The sequence below is a fragment of the Pteronotus mesoamericanus genome, unplaced genomic scaffold (assembly GCF_021234165.1).
Source record: "Pteronotus mesoamericanus isolate MK-2021 breed Mesoamerican mustached bat unplaced genomic scaffold, CSHL_Meso_final scaffold_232, whole genome shotgun sequence".
NCBI lineage: Eukaryota > Metazoa > Chordata > Mammalia > Chiroptera > Mormoopidae > Pteronotus > Pteronotus mesoamericanus.
Genome location: NW_026555311.1, coordinates 1669410 through 1690821, shown reverse-complemented (window position 1 = coordinate 1690821; position 21412 = coordinate 1669410). Strand labels below are relative to the sequence as shown.

Genomic DNA, 21412 nt, shown 5'->3' with positions numbered 1-21412 from the left:
TCTGGAAATCGTTCACACAGCTTCTATGCAGGCAAAAATGACATATGTTTGATGGACTCTGTTTTGTTCGAAGGTGAGGAATTACTATGTGTATTATATTATTTATTCCTTTATTTTCTTTTTGTTTCCATATGCCTTGCATGAGGAAACAAGTATGGGAAAGCACTTGAAATAAACACATGTGGTTCCTGCATGGAGAGCTGGTAATGTCTAGGGAGGTGACTTGAGGACACTAGAAAGGCTCCCTGCAACCCTTTCCAGAAAAATCTCTCAGTTTAGCTATTGGTGACTAAATCTGCCATCACTATAATTGTAGTGGCTAAAAACTATTTTCCCTTTAACCAGCAAACTCCTTAGTTGTGATATGTTTTTGGTCATTCATTTATACTTCCCTGTGAGTCTGTGAAATCATTTCCAATGTCAATTAGGTGTCCTCAGATTTTAGAAGTGACCAGTTGGAGGAAAAAAGTGTAAGCTGGAAGAAGACAGATGAGAGTCAGGCCTGGGCCATAATAACTTGGATAGGAGACAATAGGCACCTGGGAGGAGAACACACCTAGAGAAGCTGGCAGGCGACATGGGGCGAGGACGGGAAGTGCAGAGTCAAAACTGACTGAACTGTTTCAGAAAAGCTTTAAGCTGAATAGCACAGAGTCTTAAATGACATATTCAGTGCACCTGACTAGCATCTTACCTATGCAACCGTCCTGGCTGTGTGGAGAATCAGAATAGAAAACTACTCAGGTCACATGTTGCTCTTAGGATTTTATAGTTTGGTGAGCAGACAGCAGGGCACAGAGCCTGGTGAAAGACAGGATGCTTAGACATGATAAATACAGATATAGAAATGCAGATTCATAGTGAGATTGTGATATAAGGTTTGTCTCAGGTTTCTAGTTGGTTTTAGAGATATTTTTAAGGCCAAAAATGCTCCTTCGTTTGGCCCCCCAAAATGGAAATTAAGCATTTTAGGTGAGGTGCCATATAAAGAGATAGTAGGTCAACCTAAGCATCTTATGTGCAGAGAAATCTGTTCTACAAGGATATGGACCAGAATTCCATCTACTTATCAACTGAATACCTACAATAGATTAGCTATGCTTCAGATCTCATGGGCAGCAGGAAGAAATAAAAGTCATGCACTTTGTCACTTCTGCTAGCTATCAATATACTATATCTACTTGCTTCCATAGGAAAAAGAAAAAGCTAATGTAGGCGACACAAAATAGGCAGGCATTATAAAAAGAACTATAATACAAGTTTGAATCACCGTCCAAATGGTGTTTAGAAAGAGAAAATTTAAGCCGTTTCTATATAAAATTGGGCCAGGACTCGAAAACATTAGAGGCCCATGTCCTGTGTCAATTTTGCTAGAAGAGGAAGGGAGGTTACAGGATTTAGGTTGAGTTTATGATTGACACTGTGAAGCACTTCAATAAAATGCAGTGTGAGCGTCTCAGTTTAGAAGCTGGCCAGCGTGAGTAACAAACAAAATTGAGACACAAATTTTTAAAGGCTAATTGCTAATCTTAGTTTCATTTACTAAAAACCAAAGCTAAAATAATCACCTAATAAGCATTTCTAATCCACGTAGAGCCTTTAATTCATTGGTTAATTCCAGCTTCCCAGGTACACATTTAATCTCCATCAACGCCCATTTAATGTCTTTCACAATCTGTGCGTGCATTCAAAATACAAAATGGTATCCTCAAATTCAGCCTTAAATGGTAAAATCTAGTTCTGGATCCTGACCCATCTCTTACATTTTGTATTTAAATAGCCTTAACTGGCTTTTATTCTATCGGATACATACCCATCTGCCATTGGAAGATGCATATCTGCCTTTACGGCCCTGACATAACCATGGCAGCCTGAACTGCATGAAGTGACCCCATGCAGACCGTGGACTTCTTCAGCCACCTGGGTACACATCTCCAGGCTGGCTTTGCCAGAACAGTCCATCAGAACCAGCTACTTAAAAACCAGATGCTTCATTGAAACCTAATGAGGTTCTTTTATAACCATAATGTCCAATTAGTTACATCTGCTCTCATATTTCCCTGAGTCAAATTACCTAATGTTTTTCCATCCCATGGTTTGACACCTGGTTTGATTGCTTTTATTAGAAAACAATAAGTTTCTAACTCATTGTTTCCCTTTTTGTTTTGGCTGCCAGGATGCTCAGTAGTCATACTATCTCCCAAAATTTTTAAATTCAAATACCTAGTAAAGATAGTAATGTGAAAATATCATGATACAAAAACTGCTGGAAAGAAGTAAAATAACTGAGCTGGTGGGTGACCCGGCCGATGACTCAACACCAACTACTCTACAGTTTGTATTCCAGTTTTGCCTTGTCCCATTATTTTAAAAATGTTCTAAAAAAAATAGGTTTTTTTTACTGTGTAATCAGTTGAAATTAAACCCATTAATTTTAAGCAAAAAGAGCACCTATCGGAAGCACAGAGAAGACTCCTAGACTGGACAGAGGCTGGGGCAGCTGAGAAAAGGAACGGCTGCCCGGAATGGTCCCAGAACTGCCAGGACAATGAGGCTGGACGCTTCCATAACCGCTGCTCCCGCTCCCCGCCCCCTCCCCCCAGCTGCTGGACCAGGCTCTGGCCACCTTCCTGGGCAATGACGTGGTCGCCAAGGAATGTGAGCTGTGGGTTAGGTCTTGCAGAAGCCCCTCCAGAGCTGTCACTCTGAAGCTGTGCACTTTTCCAGTGCACAAACAAGTTCCACTTCCTGGGCTTCAGGGACAAGCTGACGGCCACTCTGGCTTCCCCTGGCAGGTGACTTAGATTCTGAACAAAAGATGGAAAATAATCCTCAATCTGATCAGCACCTGTTCAACATGGCAGGGGGCAGTAATAAACATGTTGAAGGGTCTAAAAATATTATGGTTCTTAGGAAGAAAGTAGAAGTCTGAAATAAATACAAAACCACAATAAATTACTTAGTAGCAGATTCTGTTGTGAAGAAGCCAGCAAAAATGTTCAGAGATACTCAGTTATTTGGGTATTTCCTAAACATTAATCCTGTTGAAGGCTCACGTTAAGTGAAGTATTAATGAATTGTCCCCAAAAAGTTGTTTAAGGTTGAAACAAGTTTGGAAAATGCTGTATGATTTTTCTTGCCTTGCATGTTATTGATATGCACTGGCTCTGAGAAGTCTTGTAATAAAACAATTTGTTTAATTTAGATATATGAAAACATCCCAAACTTAAAAACAGAAAACCAAATGGATCTTGCACGTTGCATAGAATTGCATTTGGGAATTTTCCCTCACTCCATTGCCTTCCATTCTATAGGAGAAATGAGCAGATTGAGGATTCACAAATCTCTGAGAATGTATCTCTTCTGGATATCAAGTATCTGGTGTAAAGAATATTTCAATAAAATGCTAATTACATTTAGAAAGCCTAGAAAATAATCCTAAAGTTCACACACCTTGAATAATGATAAGATGTATCTATAACTTCTTAATTCACATCAGGACATAAGGAGTGAGAATGCTCCTAAAATACCCCAATAAGTGTGTTTTGTCATTTTATTCTATTCATGTCCTTTCTCTTTTCTTACAGGATAGGAGACTGGGCCTCACTGCACAGGTTTTTACAAAGCAACATTCCTTGTGACTCTGTCTGTGTTTGGTTGTGCCTTTGTGTTCCTTTGGTCTTGGTTTTGCATTTGGGAAATCTGAGCTCTTCTCATATGCAGGCACACATTGGCTTCATTGCTCAATGATTTGGGGGCAGAAACAGTATCAGCTTGTACATATAGTGGGGTTGATGTCCAGTCATTGGAGTCCTTTGTGTCAGCTTGTGTGTGTGTGTGCCTGTATGTGTGTGTGCGCGCGTGCCCACGCACCCGCAGGGGTAATACAAGGCTGCTCTGGGATCCAAGGGGCGGCTGAGTGTCCCGTGGTGTCTGCTTCCCCAGAAGGCAGCTCCTCTTTCCTCCAGATGCCTGGCTCACTGGACTGGCTTTCCTCTTACATCCCACTGTGAGGTTCTGCCTCAGAAATGTTTGCATGCTCTCCCAGTATAGATGCAGACTAAGGGTGGCTTCAAGCTGATTTCAGGTGGTATGTGAAAAATGTTTAAAAAATCAAATGACATATTTTAATTAGAATTAGAAAAATATAGAGCAGGCATGTCAACCCCACAAATATAACAGAGCTTTGACAAACAACAAAGGAGAAAAATGTCTTTAAGGGGTTTTTGAATATTTGTTGAAATAATAGTACGTGTATTTAGTTTTGTTTCAAATGTTATGGGGCATGTGACTACATGATTAACTGTCTAAATCAGGATGCATATGGAGTGGAATGGGCATTATTTCTAATTAATCTCACACTACAGGTGTACCCTGGCACTCTCTGGGCATGTGATCACCCTGGTAAGAAACAATTGGTGAAGACTTGACAGCCTACTTAGAGCAAAAATTGGGACAGAAATTAGTATAATAATGAAAAACAAGAAGAAGTAGTACAATAAAGTAAATGAACAGTGTGTTTATTGTTCTTTTATTTTTGCTCACCTGAGGATATGTTTATTGATTTTAGAAAGAGAGGAAAAGGAAGATGAGAGAGAGGGAAAGAGAGAGAGAGAGACATTGACCAAAGATCCAACCTGCAACGTTTTGGGGTATGGGACAATGCTCCAACCAACTGAACAACCCACCCAGGGTGACTTTTTTAAATTTGCAATGTGCCTGGCTATGTTGGCAACACTTGATTAGTACAGATGGTTCTATTTGCAAAGTTATCAAAAAGTTTAAGCCAAGGCATCCATTACTTTTCTTTAAATGGATCTACATCGAACACTATTTTTTATCTTCCCATTGCTTTGATAAAAATTATTCAAAAAATACAATACCATTGTAAAGCTTTATAAGGAATACAACCATCAATACTGAAAGTGAAATCAGTACTTGCTCAAATGAAAGAAAGGAGAGAATTAATAAACAAACCTAAATTTCATCCCAAGATTTTTGCCTTCTTCAGATTGGAGGGACCTACCTCAGCAGAAAGACGGACCAGTACAGCAAATTGATTCATTATTATTCAACTTGTGTAAAAAATTAAAGTTACTTAAAAAAATAAAGCAACAAAGGAAATGAAACAAAATATTGCAAGAAGTGTAAATGTGTTTTAAGACCAAGTGGATGTTAATGATGATACAAAAGAATTCAGAATGAGCAAGTATTAAAAATAAGCTTTAAAAACATAAACTTATTATCAGAGTATTTCCAAAATTTGCCCATGCATTTTTTTTCATCAAGAAAGATTATATTTATACTAAGTGCCCTGTTGTTTCTATACTTGTATACTTGTATGCAAAGGCACACAATTGCACAAACACATACTTTAAATCACTCAGGTTAGGAACAATTTGTACCATAAATAAATAGGGAGTTAGAAAACATTTACACAAGTAAAAATTTTCATCCATTGTTATTCCACCAGCAGGGAAGTTCACAAAAGTCCATTTAAGAAGGACATCCTCACTGCTAAATGCAATCTAAATCTCACGTATTATGTTGAAATGTTGCACCCACATTTGATCCGGCTCTAGGTCCCAGGTGTCTTTCCATTGGGATGTGAGGGATGGAATCTGTACTTTGATCCACCCTCAGCTCTTCTCTTGTTCCAGCTCTGGGTCTGGAGCTTCCTTCAGTCTACAAAACTGAGTGGGAGGGGTCTAAGGAAACCTGCTCAGTCCGCTTGTTTTTCTAAGTTCACCAGCAGAAGGGACCCTCTCTGGGTGTTATGGGTTGAGATTCACTGGTCTGTTATAAATAAAATGTCATTGAGAATCAGCAATTTGTTTACAAATGAATTTTAAAAACTCAGAAATCTTTTCTGTGTGTGTTTATGTAAAATGATTTTATAAAGAAGATTTTGAACAGATGGGAAGAGCAATTTTAGTCAATTTGTGTGCAATGAGTTGCATATATTCTCCTTACTGTTCATACCTCTTTGTTCTGTTTGGGAGCACAGAGTGTGTTCTCGAGGGGGTCTCATTATTTAACTGTTTTGTTTTAAAGTCGACAATACCAAGAACGTCATCATACGGTGAGTTCAGATGTCCTATTTGACTTTTCTCTACCCAAATTTGTTTCTGTAATCCACTTTTCATCATTTACTCAGTGATTTAAAACAGAACTACATGTTTACCTGTGGCTTCAACTTGATTTTGACTTTGTATCGCCAGCACAGACTCTAAGCTGGTTTAATCTAGGAAATTGGAACATTAAACTTATCGTTTATGCATGAAAGTGGATGAGAAATATCCTGTACACAAACACATGGAGACATACACACAAGGTCATATAAATGTTTTCATTTTAAATCCAGATGCACGACAACCAAAAAAGTGTATTTAAATCTGAAGAGAACATTTTATAAACTTCAAATTTAGTACCAGGATTTTACTGAATGAATAATACTTTTTATTTTCACACCAATTTGAATATCCACACGAAATCCTGTGCTCATATAGACTTTCTGTGGATGATGTTGTCCATGTAGGTGCTATGTATGTATAGCACACTGGCAATCTATTCTTTTCTTTTTTTAAAGTTTATTTTATTATTTACTTATTTTTAGAGAAGGGACGAGAGGGAGAGATACATCGATGCGTGGTTGCATCTTTCAGGACCCTTTCTGGGGACCTGGCCTGCAATGTAGGCATGTGCCCTGACTGGGAATCGAACCAGTAAGCCTTTGGTTTGCAGGCCGGTGCTCAATCCACTGAGCCACACCAGACAGGGCCCTATTTTTTTCTACTTGTTTATTGAGAAATAGAATTAAAATTTCCACACCTCTAATCTTAATTCATAGTGGTTTTTAAATATTTTAACCTGTACAATGATTAATATTTACTTTGGAGTTCTATATACATTATGTAGATATCTGAACAATGAACATGTGAATGTCTGAGTTGGTTCAACAGTCTAAGGTTTTTTTTAACCTTTGAATCAGAAAATTGTGTGACTGATGCTAATTAAACAAATAAAAGCACAATGAAATGTATACAGGTTCTGGCAGAAGTAAGGCCTGCTTGAATGTGGTTGGTAGGGTAATAATACAGGTGTAATAATTTATAGTTTTAATATGAACATGTCACCTAAAATGTCATATGGTGTTCTTGAGTGTGATATTGTTACGTTACAGAATTATATGCTTATGATTTTGTAATAAAAAGGGGCGTTATTTATGCCAGATCCTGTATATAGAGATATAAATGTGTATTTACTTACATACACATAGGTATATAATCTACATTTACATACACATGTACATATAGGACATTCATGTGTACTTATTCAGACATTATGAGCTGTTTTCACACTATTTACTATCTTCCTGAGAAAGGGAAACCCAGACTCTCCTATGAGCCCTTCTGTATCCTGGCTTTACATCCTACCTTTGAGGGCACCAGTAACATTCTTTTGATATGTTTTCACAGGTGGTCCCTCAGTGGCAGTGAACTCTTGCCACTGAGAATATTTTGCCCAGAGAACATTTACTCTTGCTTTTGTGCACCCTCACCTTGAAAATTCCCTCCTTCCAGAGGCCCACACTCTCCTGACAACCTTTCTGTACCTATGTGTTCAATTCCACAGCAGGGTGATGGGTCCTTCATGCCAAAAGCATGTGTTTGAAGACCAGAGGACTATCTAGCTTTCAAAGTGGCCACTGATCTCTCTGGTTCTCTCTACCTTTGTCCATAAGGGTAGAGATGTTGAATTAATACTCTCCTAGGATCCTTTTCCTTACCAATAAGACAAGCACAGGACTAATTTTACTTCATTTGGAAAAAGAGCAGTGAGTGGGAGGTGGAAGTGATCCTCACACCATTTACACTGTGGAAAGGAACCCTTCTTAGAATCATGGTATCTCACACGGCTCTAACTGGAAACAGAGATCTTCAGAGGGTCAGGAAAGGAGAAAACCAGAATACAATAAACTTCACATAATTCCATACCATTAGATGGCAATGCTCATGACAAAATAATGAAGGAAAATTTTCGAGACATTATTTATTCAAATCTGATGCTAGTCCAATCCTACAAGAATTTCTCATCTACTAGAGAAACTATAGTTTATATACTAGAGATATTATAGTGATAAAAGTGAAGCTTATGAGTTTCACTTATGAGTCTGGCTCCTATTAAGGTAGAGACGATATATCTGGAAAGAGTGAGCAATCTAACATCATCATTTCCTCTTCAGGAAATGTCTCTAAAGATGAATAGAACTATGCTTTTTTTTTTGGTCTATTGTGGGCTGAGATGTGTCCCCCCCCCAACCCCCACCAAGTTCATATGCTGAATCCCCAACCCCCAGGACCTCAGGATGTAACTTTACTTGGCAATTGGGCCCTTAAATTGGTGATTCAGTTAAAATGGGGTCACTAGGGTAACCCCTAATGCATTCTGATTGGTGTCCTCATAAGAGCAGATCAGGACATAGACACACAGAGGGACGACCAGGTGAGGACACAGTGAGGAGACAGCCATCTACATGCCAAGGAGAGAGATTCAAGAGAGCCCAACCCTGCCACACCTTGCTCTCAGCTTCCAGCCTCCAGAACCGTGAGACAATAAATTTCTGCTGCTTACATTGCCCAGTCTGGGGCACTCTGTTACGGCCGCCCGAGCAGACTAATACACTGTCTAGGCTTTTTGTATAGTTAACTTATACTGTATGTACAAAAACCTCTCCTATTCTAAATTTTTATCTTACAAGTTTGTTTATAAGTCAGTTAAATATGACAGCCATTCTGTTATTTCCTGTCTGAATATATGTTTACATACACACATGAAAAGTGTGTGAAAGATATGTCACAATCTTATAATTCAAAGTACTGTTCCTATTTTATAGATAAATAAATGGTGCACCAAAGACAAATTTCAGGAGTAGAACAGTGGAAGAGCTCAATAAATTTTAGTCACTGATATTTAGTTCTTTTATTGCCTGTGGCCAAATGGGCAGTCAGTTGAGTGGCCTCATTATGGCTGGTTTGCACTTGACTAATCAAGAGAAGCTTGCTGGAAGCACTGAGGCAGACAGAGTCAGTCTCAACTACGTGACTCTTTCAGAATTTGTCCCCCTTATGTTTGTTAACCTTTTGGGTGAGGCTATCATTCAGCAAAATAGACACTCCCGGTCCCATAATTGTTTCATTCACACACTTTGCCTGTGATATAAAGTAAACTCCATGTCCCCCATTCCTGGACCAGAGTGTCCAGTGATGTCACGTGGGAGTGCCCTATATATTTTTTCTCCATTAATTCTGGGATTTGTTTTTGACATGAATCGAAACTAGAAAGTCATCCCTTCCTGCAAAACTGCAGAAAGACAAACCACATAGCATTGCTTCCAAGTCCTACAGAACACATCGAAGACCAGAGGCCACTCCCAGGGCAACACCAAGAGAGAACTCTGGAGGAAGGGAACTTGCTTCAGATACAGAAGATAGTGTTTCTGCATTCGTGTGTGAAAATTGGCTATTTTCAGACACAGAGGTTGTTTTTGATATTAGCGGTAAGAACCCCGATGTAAGGAAGTTATGTTTCAGAGTAGAAAGTCACAGTCAAGGACTCCCATCTTGGGAAACACTTTTAAGGATCAGTTCAGATTGAACAGTGAAAGAAGGAAAGTCTAGATGAGTCAAGAGCAAAGAGAGTTACCTTAACCACATGGATTAAGGATAAAACCGTCCTAGTGAAGAAGTAACAATGCTCATATCAGGTTTCTGCTTGTAGAATCTGTAAGTTATTACACATAAATATATACAAATGGTATGAAGCATTTAATTCATTGTATGGTTTCACTTTTATCAACTCTGATTTTTATTGTTTCACTAGTGTTCAAATTTGGAAACATTCATAAGTATGGCTACAGATAATTATTTAGACCTACTGGTTACAGCCAGTGTAAACACTGCCAAAGTGAGTAGACCAAATGAGTTGTATGCACCAAGGAATTTTATCTTTTAGTGCTGCACATTGACTATGGGTTCTTCATGTGTCCTGCTTTATGTACATGAGATAGATGGAGACAGAGAAGGGGAGGGAGAGAGAGACAGGGAGAGAGATTATTCTAAAGTTATCTAACAGGTAAGAAATAAGAAAGACCAAGAAACATGCTATCTAAAAAGAAACAAGAGACAAGTTCAGTGACTTTCATCTTTTTTATGAAGTGTCCACATATTGAATGGACATGACACCCTATGTCCTAGTTTCCATGATGTCTAGGCAGAGATGACATTCTTGGTTGTAAAGAATGTCAAGCCACATCACAAGCTAGATGCCACGTTTACTTTTCTTGGTCTGGTGCTACAGTTTTGTATCATGCAGACACACACAATGCTTGTCCTCAGCAATGAGGAAAGAGTTGAATTTTTGTGAACCGGGAAGCAAGATGGTGGCTGAGTACTTGGGCAGTGCCTGGACTTTTCTAGAAAGAGGAGTGCAGCACCAGTAACAGGTATGGGGGATTCAAGACCAATGTGCAACCTCCAGGCAAAAGGGGGTGTGTCTGCACACCCAAGCTGGAGGCTCAGGAGAGAGAGGAGGAGAAGAATTTGTCAGGGTCAAGGTGAGGGGCAATGGGCTCCAGAGGGCTGCTCACTGAACAGCATCTGTGGGATTTGTCTGAGTCTGCAGGTTTCATCTCATCCATCTATGCAAACGCCCATGAGTGTTCTAATAATCGGTGTGGTCAGTTTGGACAACAGAAGCTTTGTGCCTCCACAACTTTCTGAAGGAGTTTTTGTAACCTCTCTCTTCCACATGCACAACAGAGAAGCCAGAGCCAAGTTGACATGTGCTCTCTAGCTCTTTCAAAGAACATTTTCAGGGCTTTTGTTACTGCTTCATTCTTATCAGTTAAAACTGTAGCTGACACATAGAGGTGACACATCAATGTTTGTTGAATGAATAAATTCAAATTCATGTGGCAATGACTTAAAGATACACCAGACAGTGCCCTTTATAAATCTGCCATCTGCATCTTATAATTAATCTACAGCAGCTATTTATTGATGGTTATGATGTGGTGGCCACTGTGCTCATTTCTGGGAGCACACACCTCATCATGACCCCCATCCTGGAGCAGTCACTGCACACACATAGCAAGGCCTGCAGATAATTCTGCAAAACAAGAACTAGGGAAGACACATTCATCCCTAGTTGTCATCATCCCAAAGATGGTTTATGAACATCATCCCCATGCATGTCCCCACGTTGCATGTTCCCTATGTCAACTGCTATGGCTCATAGGATCTGTACAGTACCTTTTTAGAAAATGTTCCTTTCTACTACATTGTTCTGGTTATTTCTTGAAGCAATTTTTATTTCAAAAAAGAAATCAATTTTTCCAATGGGTTTTAATTGACCAGCTATTAGGTTCTGACACTGTGGAGGAAATAAAGTGTTCAAATCTTGAGGAGTTTATAGTTTAATGATTTAGTTTTTATACAGGAGTTTCACCTGGAATAATAGAATAAATACAATAGAAATCCAATTTTATAAAAAAAAATGACAGTATTTTGTACTTAAAACAGTTTCCCAAGAATCTAATACTGTGCTGGCTTCATGAAGTTTTTTTTTTTTCTGTTTTGATTTGCATGCATATATCTGTATCCACATATGCAATCTAAGCTCAGAGAGAAGGATCCTGCTAACTTTTTTTCCTGTGTTTTGTTCTCAGCTGCTTGCTTAGCTCATAGTAGGCCCCTGAGGAGATGTATTTGCAAATGAATAAATGGTACTTACACACATCAAATCATTCCTTGTCTGAATATACATATAATATTTAAGGCAAAATTACAAACAGCAGAATTAGATAGCCTGCCCTATACTTTTAAGTCAAGAGCCCCTTCTGTTCGGAAGATACAGCGCATACAATGCAGGAAGAGGAACTCTGAACAGAGCACAGGAAAAAGGAGACTTCCGAGGCATTTTCTTTCTTTGCTCCCTTCTCCGATGCTCTCTGTCTCTGACGCTCTGCCTCTGTCTCTCTCACCTCCCTCCTGACCCCCTACTAAAATCCCTTCCTACCACCATGGTTTTCATTTCTCTGTTGTTCTATGATGTAAGAGGACAGATTATTTTTTATTAGTATCAAAGACAATAAAAGATTTATTTCACTTCTGTGTGTAAACTATGAAAATTTTTTTAAAAAATACTGTTTTAAAACTTTTACAATTAATGTTTCCCTCAATACCAGAAAGCATGGTCATAAGCCGAGGCCGTTTTTCACTATTTCTCAAGGCATTTGTGCTCTCAGAAATTTAGGGGCAAAATTTTCTTTTTACATAATTTTTTAAATGTTTATCTAAAAATGAGTATATATTAGACTTTTGCTGTTCCAGTGTTAGAGAATCTTTTAGTACTTCAATATTCATTATTTTAATAAATGCTTGAATCTGTTCTCTCTATATGTTGTATGCATGTATTAGGAATCTACAAAAAACACACACATGTAATTTTTAATGGCTTGAATTCCATTCATTACCTACATATAAAAGTCCAAATTATTTCTTAAAATAATTGGATGAAAACCTCAAGTAATAACATAAAATTATACGAACTCTCAAATGTGTTGGATCTAAAATGAATAACCTTGTCATTCTAAATGTTTAATGAGTAGCTACGTCCCTGAATTTCAGCCAGTGCTGAACAGCTTCCCATCTGTAGTTCTTGACAGTGGAATGGTGTAAGGACTAGAGTAACATTTACTGCGCATCAGAACTGTATCTCTTAGTTCAATATCTTTCAATGGCTTTCAAAGTTTGTGTAGTTCCCATTACCCTGACTTCTAGTTTGTTTGTTTGTTTATTTATTTTTTTTAAATAAAGCTATTGCTTATCCTGGTATTTTTCCTAGGGAGGTAGCAGTAATTTTTATTTCAAAATCGTTTCTTCTTCAGGAAGAAAATTAGCAGCGTGGACTCACCTGATTTAAAAAAAAATTCTCCTTGAACCATGTGTTTTAAATGAAAAAAATCACTTTCTGTTAGAATTCTGTTAGAATCTGGATAGTCCTTTACACATTCCATCTACAGTGCTAAAATTTAGAGTTGAAGCACAAATATAATATCTTCATGTCTGTGGTTAAATTAGGCCCTGTATGTTTCTATTTATCTCAAGGAATAGTAAACAGTATAATTTTAACATTCTTTTGTTCCTACCTAAATTTATAAAAATCCTTTATCTTTAAGTTGTACATGCCAGATAGTATATGAGCTCGGGCTCATTTTGTTTCAGCTCTCAGGTCAGAATGCAGCTTAATAAAAAGAGAACGTGTGTTTCCTTTAAGGACACATCTATTTCCACAGCTATGAGCCAAATGCGAGCGGAGCATCTGTTATAGACAGGGATGAGTGAGCCCAGCCAGACTTGGGTGCACAGGAGGTCAACATCTATTTTGTTGACGTTTCTGTCATGTTTATTAAATTGCACTTTTGCAAAAGCAATTAAACTTTTTAGGAAATATTGCATTCATTTTCAAGAGAGGAAATCTGTGTACTTTTGATGGACTTAGCCTGATAAAATCATGTTTAAATCAATTATTAGTGTCCAGGGTGTATGCTTTGAGCTAGTCTATTCTGGTTCCCAAGTCCTGCTTCTTAGAAACAGCACCACCCCCACTTTTTTGTTTGTTTTTAACCGTGGAAGGAATTTGGGTGAGCATTTATCAGCAGTGACCGGCTCCCCCAGCTTCAGAGAACGGAGGCAACACCATTCTGTTTTAATACCACATTGAGAAGACATATTTGAGAAATCACGGAAGACATTACAAAATGATGAGGCAGATCTTCCATCTGTCGGCTGTAGGAAACAAGAATCGGAGGTTTCATCGAAACTAAATGGAGCAGCAAAGATTAATTAAATCTATAAAATTCCTCAATGCACATCCTGGTTGAGGCGTGTAAAGAAACACTTTCTATTATGTGCAAATCATGTGGAAGTGTTGAGCTATCATTTAGGTGTAAGATTTACTTCGCAGAGTGGAAACTCCAGAAAAGAGGGTTTGCTAATATATTCTGAGCAATATGAGTTTTATTTATTATTCAAATGGTGAAGCCACAGCAACAGAAAGGAACCTTGATCTCTCTTGTAAATAAGTTCTCTGTGGGCACCATTATAAAAGTGCTCAGTAGGATGGAGGTAATCAGATTTTAGCTAAAGTGAGGAGATAGTTTACTTTAGAAATAGTACCGGCCCTATTCCACCTTTTGTCTCCACTGGCAACTTCTCCCTCTAATCTAAAGGAGATTTTGATCATACAGGTGTAGAGGCAGAGGTGGATCTTTTCGATTTCAGACCAGCTACTGTGAGCATTCATGTTGGAAGTGCATTAGCGGTTACACAAACATGTGAATGTAACGACCCGCTCTGCATCGAAGCAATTCTATCAGCCACCTTCAACCCTGTCACTTTAAGTGTACACATCTTTAAAAAGCCTTCAAAATTCATCTCTTAGGGATTCAAAAGTAATGCTCTAAAATTTACAAGTCACTTAAGCCTAGGAATATGTCTGTTCTGTCTTAAACAGAAATGCTTCTTTGCATTGTTTAGGTAAACGCTCCATTTATGGACATTATTTCTTAATCGAGCATGAAATCTCCTCTTTAACATGAATGTAACATTTATGTTATCTGTTTGCTAGTTTTTGAGATTTAAAAAATGTTAGCATTAACTCTTGGTAATTTTCATAATTTAAAACAGATCATAGTGAATTCATGTACGTGTGTTTTATGACACAAAGATGACATTTCCTAGACACTCTGTTACCAAAAACCAAATACCAATTGTGGTCCTTCTCCATCAATAAAATAACAAAAGGAAATTATTTTGCAGTCCTATATGCTTAATACCTGTAACCAGAATTTTAAAAATGACTAAATAGCCACAGTGTGTAGAGAGGATGCAAGAACTCTGGTTCACTCTTTATTTTCAAATATTTATTATTCTTTAGAAAAAAAATCTTCTGTTTTTGCAAGTGGCCAAGTTTATTTTGGGGGAAATTATAGACCTCCCTCCTAAAAAGCAAACATATCTTTCTTTAGGTTGCTAATTCTGTGATGCATTTCCTGGGAAACGAAATTCACTCATAAATTTGCAGGAGACTCAGGATTCTAAGAGCCACATTTACTGTTGCTGATTAAACAAAGTCAAGAAATAGGATGCCTTATCCCCCACTCCTTTTTAATGAAATAATCAGGTAAATAGAAGTTTAATCTCCAAATAGGGATGTTTTAGAACTGAGAGTGTCACATATGCAAGTACAAGAACATACACTTTTAAATTTCCAAAAGCATCTCCCTTTCCTGTTTCTAAGGTTTCACAGGAGCATGTTAGACTTACATGTGGACTGAGATGTAAGCAGCCTTGTTTCCCTTCTTTTTGAAAGTAATGTCCCTTCATTTGATAAAAGTACATTGTAAAATGAATTAAATATATTAACAGCTAAGAATAAATAATTCTCTTTGTATAATCAAGTATTTAACGGCATGTATTTCTGTATTTCAGTGGAGGAAACACATTTAATTGAAAAGATACAAATTAATTTAGGTTCACTCGAGTTACAGACACGTAACAATATGTATTTTTTATTTTTTTGGCCATACCTCAGGCTATGCATTGCTATGTAGCTTTTTCTTGCAATATGTAGCCACATGAATAGTGCTGATACTCAATAGTTTGACTATCTTATGAAGGACAATTGTGCTTTTCATATTTAACCTGGCATTTGCTTTATTATCATTATTATTATTTTTAGTTTTGAAATGGCTGTAATCAGTGCTTTTAAAATTTTGCTTATCATGTGGAAACATATCTTTTTAAAAATCTTGTTTGGTAGTGACTAAGAGCCCAATTTACCAATGCAGAGTTTATTTAAGTGATGAAAAACAAAGTAGTGTAATCATTTTTGGTTTTACAAGTTGCCCAAAACTGTTCATATTCCAAAAACACTGACCACTTTCTAGCATTTTAGAAAAAGAAGTAACAGATATAAAAATTGCTCAAGTGTTTGAACTGTCTTTGCTGTGTATGTATGTGTACATAATACATACACAACAAACATGCGATATATATATTTAAATTGAACATTGGATGCTTTCACAGCACAAGTTATTTTCCCATCCCTCAAAAAGGAAAAGTTCAATTTCCTAATTCTGCATTTCCTTACATAGTACTCTTCTGGGACAGTACTTCTGCAATAACCAAATCGCCACTATTATGGATACACGAACCTCATATTCTTATTCTAAATTCACGTCCACTCATCGTATCTAATGCCCTTGAAGCAATCTAAAATCGCTGCTATTACACGTCACAGAAACCAAAGGTAAATACAAATTCTAAAAAGCAAAAGAAAAAAAACCCCTGCACTGTTAGATGATGGTGAACTGTTTAATCAATTTAATTTTATCACTCAATCCAGGCCTTCCTCCGAGCTGTCAGAGGGTGAGGTGAGTCGGGCGAGCGGGCTGTGTGGCTGTGGAGCAGAAGACCTGCGTCCCCACTGCCACACGGATGTTGGCTCGTTTGGCATGGCAGAGGGTACAGAGCTACATAGCCTCTCCACCTCCATCCTTGGCACTCTCCTTCTATTTCATTAACTTTTCATGGAACTTCATTTCACAACAAGCCTGCCTCTGTCATCCATCTGCTCCACCTTATTCTGCAGCTTTTGCCAGCTTTTTATGTATATTTCACAGCGTTCAGCACCCAGCCTGTTCTCCCACCTTCCTGTGGCTCATCAGCTCACTTTTACAGAGATACACTTTGGGCTGGTATTTCCAAAATTCACCTTCACTTTTCTAAAACTCTGTGTAGCCTATCACACTGGAACAATATCTAAATTTCAAGAGTTAACTTATTTTGCTGTTAACTGCCTCAAAAAGAGAAGTCATGTGCCAGTGCACAAATTCAATTAGACTGGCTTATAAGTGATTGTTTATACAGCATTTCTAATAGTTCGCCAAAGTTTCTTCCCTTTCCTGCTTTTAGTGATTGATGAATGCACCTTACTTAAAATCCCATCCTCCTGTTTATGTCATGTTTTCAGTTAAACTGGCATTAGTTCTCAATCATTTCCAAATACGTTTGCATTAAAAGAGTGATTTAAAAAAATTTCCAGAAACTTCAGTCATTTTACATATTATGTGTACTAATGAATCAAATATACAATATATTTATTATTTAGAGAATGCATTTCATGCTAATGTATAGTTTCTTTTAGGAAAACTATGCTCATAAAAGAACAAAAATATATGGAACAAAATATATGTACTATTTAATAATTAAAAATACACCTAGAGAATTCCTCAGACTATTATCCTGAAGGCATCCAATGGTTCAGAGTTCAACGGATAAAATTTTAAATGTTTTCTCTTTATATTCGACACTGCTCTGATGAATATTGCCTCTTATTCTGCCCACTAGAACAAGTACTAATTTAAAAAACCTTAAATATTTACTTCTGTTATAAGGTTAAAATATAAGCCTTTTTAAAAGAATTTATTTATTTATTTTTAGAGTGACGGGAAGGGAAGAAGGGAGAGAAACATTGATGTGCGATAGATGTATCAATCTGTTGCCTCGCACACTTTACCTTTTGTAAGGTCCATAGGTTCAGTTCTTTTTGAATACCAGCAGACAACTCTAATAGAACCACACAGCATGGATTTGGTTATGCATAATTCTGCCCAGAACTATAAAGTAAAGATCAGTCCCCAGGTTTCTGAGCTCTGCGGGCAGCTAGCGAGACCAGGGAGCAGCCAAGTCTCTATAAACGACCAGTGCTTCCAGCATTTTGTCAATGTTTCTGAATGCAACAGAAGCAGAATAAACCTACGTGTCTCTCACATGTTACATGGGGTTTGAGCGGATATTTCTAAACCACATGTATAAAAATTAGATGATTTCCTTGTATTTTCCAGTTTTTTTATAGCTGCCTGTTTTCCTCCCACCACAAAAGTCAAATTTGGACATTTCTTATTTATACAGAAAATGTAAATCATTCATAATACTTTCTAAAAGAAAGTTTGAACACAAAAAATATCACACAGAGGAGGTGCAAAAACTGTACAGCCAGGTCTTGATAAAATAACAGAAGGGAATTAACTGGTGGGTGGGCGAGGGTTCACTCTGAGCGTCTGTCTCCTTTAAAGTTTATCTGAGAGAAATGCAGGTTCTGACTAGTAAGATTTTTTTATATATATTTTTTTGATCTCTAAAGATTATACTGCTTTCCATGTGGTATGGTGACTAAAAAACACCTAAGACAGGAAAATATTTCATTTCTGAGACTATGTATCATGTTTATTAATAGAAGTATTGCATCAATTTCACACTTAAGCTGTAGCTACAGAGTTTTTATTTCAGAACCCATAGTTTTTTTTTTTTGACAATAAAAAGGTAATTAAAAAATCATACCAAATCCACTTTTAGAGGATGTGTATAGAAAGCTGACAGCATTTCCCAGCACTGGGAAACTAAAAGTTACAATGCACCTTCCAAAATGACTCTCGTTCATTAGAATAGGTGGTAAAATAAATATCATTGGCAAAAAAAGTTTAACATTTATCTTAGCTTATTTACCTATAAAAAGAGCCCTTACTGGTGCTCATAGTCAGTAGCTTTTGTTAGTACTTAATAGAGCCTTACTAAAATTCCATCCACACACACCTGGATTTTAAATTATGACAAATATAGAGTTATAATATTTGATCAGCTTAAAGGCTGAGGCTAGTCTATTCAATTACTGATGTTAAGATTCATGAATATTAGAACATAATTTCAATTCACCATTGTCCTCGTAGAAGTGAAAAAATAATATCCAAGCAACTGTAATCACTTGGAATTATACATAAACTGATCCATTCCCAGGAAAATGCAGATAATATTTAATGTGTCCTATAATTGCTATGTTTTCTTTTAAGTTGATCACATACATTTACATTGTTAGCTTTTCTCTAAAAAGTGGATGTTTAGTAGTTTGATTTGACTCTCCTCCCTGACAAGCTAGCAGTCATCAGATGCCACAGGAAATTTCACACCCACACATATCTCTGTGCATAGTAGAAATTAGTATATCATCCTGATAACCTTCCTCACTCCAGCTTTTGGCTATGAGGATTAAGAGACTTGGTATATTCAAAATAACCAGGGTGTAGCAATTTTGCATATCAAAATTTTATTTGGAATTGTTATGGTTAAGTTTCTAGTAAATAAAATCTTCCTTGGGTTTCTTGGTTTTCTTTTCCCGAATGAACGCTTTCTAAGCTAGCATGACTAATAGTCAAAAGTAAAAAAGTGAACTTAGAGAAAGGCATTAAAGTCTATCAGTATATATTTTATTTCTATAAATTGCTTTATTGTGAAATATTACTCGATACTCTTTAATTTTAAATATTTCAATAGACTAAACAAAAATATTGGAAAACATGAACACCTTAAGTCCATAAGTTAATGTCTCCTTTTCCATCTTAAAAGTTATACTTATTAAATTCTGTGATTTTCTCAATATCGATGTCACTTTTTGTTCATGGTGTTTTTGGAAGACAGTAACAGATCTGTTTCAAAATGAAATTTCAGATGACAAAGTGAATGCCTGGCATTTATTTTATCAGCTTAGTCGAACTAGAATTATAAAATCACTCCCGTTTGGAAACCAAAGGCTCTGAAATCTTTCAAGGAAGTTGTCTCTTGGTTCTTGCGGTCCTGACATGTGCCCCTAATTAACGACAGTTTGTTATTGGTGTTATGTATTCAAACTGTCTGGCTAGTTTCTGTTATTGGAAGAAATCGTGAAGGGCTTGAGGACTGTCTGAAAGCAGTTAGGAAGAGGTGGCATGAACTTATCTTCGGCCACTGGAAAGATGAAAATTCTTGGGAGAGCATTTACAACCTCAGCCCTACGGAACGATGCATCCTGTCTTAGCAGCAAACCTGGAAAACCTGATACATTTTAGTCGTGTCTTTCCAACTGTTCTTTAGGGCTCTATATTCACTTTCTTAACAAAAAATTCAACACAATTTCAAATCATGATAAGAACTGAACTTTGTCCTGCAGACTCATAACAAGGAGCTGTCCGTAACCAGTTCCTACTGGGAAGGAGGGGCAGTAGCAGGAGACTTTCCACCCTTACAAGGTGTGCACAGGCTGTGCTGGCATTTTAGAACATTGCCTTTCCACTTGGAGCAACTGCTGATTTTACATCAGCTGCTCTGTGGAAGCCTTGGGCTGGAGATGGAACTAACTTCAGGGCGGCTGATCTCCAGGAATATCAGTAACAAGGCACCAACATGACAGTGTGTCAGTAGTAACCTGCCATCAGCTGTTCTTTCTCCTCTCTGCTTTGCAATTTCTGCACCGCCCCCCCCCCCCCAACAAGCTGTAATGCCTATTTCTCTTTCTTGGATTAATTTCTGCTTATTCCCCCAGGATGAGCCTGTGCTCTTCGTAGGTCCTAGTGTTTACAAACAATGGGAACCACACTCAGTAGAAAGTGTCAGCCAATTTGGAGAGGCGACTGCCAGGGTTTTGCCCACTCCTTCCTCCAAGACAATTTGGATGGAAAGGCTGGCACGAGGTCTTGAACCTTGTTTTTAAGGATGCTGGCTTCAGTGAGTGTTTCCTTTGGCACCGTGTGCTAATATTACCTCTGAGAGGGTCAGAGGCAGTGCTTTTGGCCTGGAGTGACCAGGGAGAGAACCATCCTCCAGGAAAAGGGATAGCCCCTTCCTCTGCCCCCATCCTCCTCCTCACTTGCCCCTAGCCAACGCTTTCCTGAACCCGCCTCTCTGTTCACTGTCCCGGGTGGGCTGGCAAAAGCCCCCTGACACTTACAAAGGGGTCTGAACTCCCAAGTACTCTGCTCTACACTGACATCCCACCGTATCCCAAAGGGAAGCTGCTGGAAACAGGCAAAGCCCACAGACCAGAGGACCGCGGAAGAGAGAGGAGAGTTAGCAGGAGGCGCTCCGCTCTGACCACCAGGTCCTTACCTTTCCTCTTGGACCTCCTCCGCCGCCGCCTCTTAGACTTGCATCTGAGTTGACTGCTCAGCCCTCCGGACCCCCTGCTGGCCCCCAACACCGATGCCATGGCCGAAACTCGGTAAGTAGAACAGGACAGGAATCCTCTCTCAATCAGTTTCACCTTTGTTGTTCTTGCCGCGGCTGCCACCTCTGCTAAATGCTTCTGCTTCTGCAAATCAGGGATCGGGCTCACTTTTTACGACCAAGCACTCACGCGGCTCCTCTCGCTCCTTGTGTCTCGAATTGTTCTGTCACTTGTTTCTGGGCTGCAAGCCTGTGGTCTGAGCCCGAGTGCCAACCTCTAGGAGCCACGAAGGCAAGGTGCGCTGGCAGCCTCG

The 21412-nt window shown here is 38.2% G+C and overlaps 1 protein-coding gene across 1 annotated transcript in view; it reads right to left on the bottom strand.

Annotated features, from left to right (window-relative positions):
• Positions 1 to 21141, bottom strand: part of ADARB2 (adenosine deaminase RNA specific B2 (inactive)) — a 427885-nt gene extending 406744 nt beyond the window's left edge. The window contains exon 1 of the mRNA XM_054591585.1: positions 21042 to 21141. Within this exon, the coding sequence (XP_054447560.1) occupies positions 21042 to 21141 (100 nt within the window). The remainder of the gene's footprint in view (positions 1 to 21041) is intronic.
• Positions 21142 to 21412: the final 271 nt, after the last annotated feature.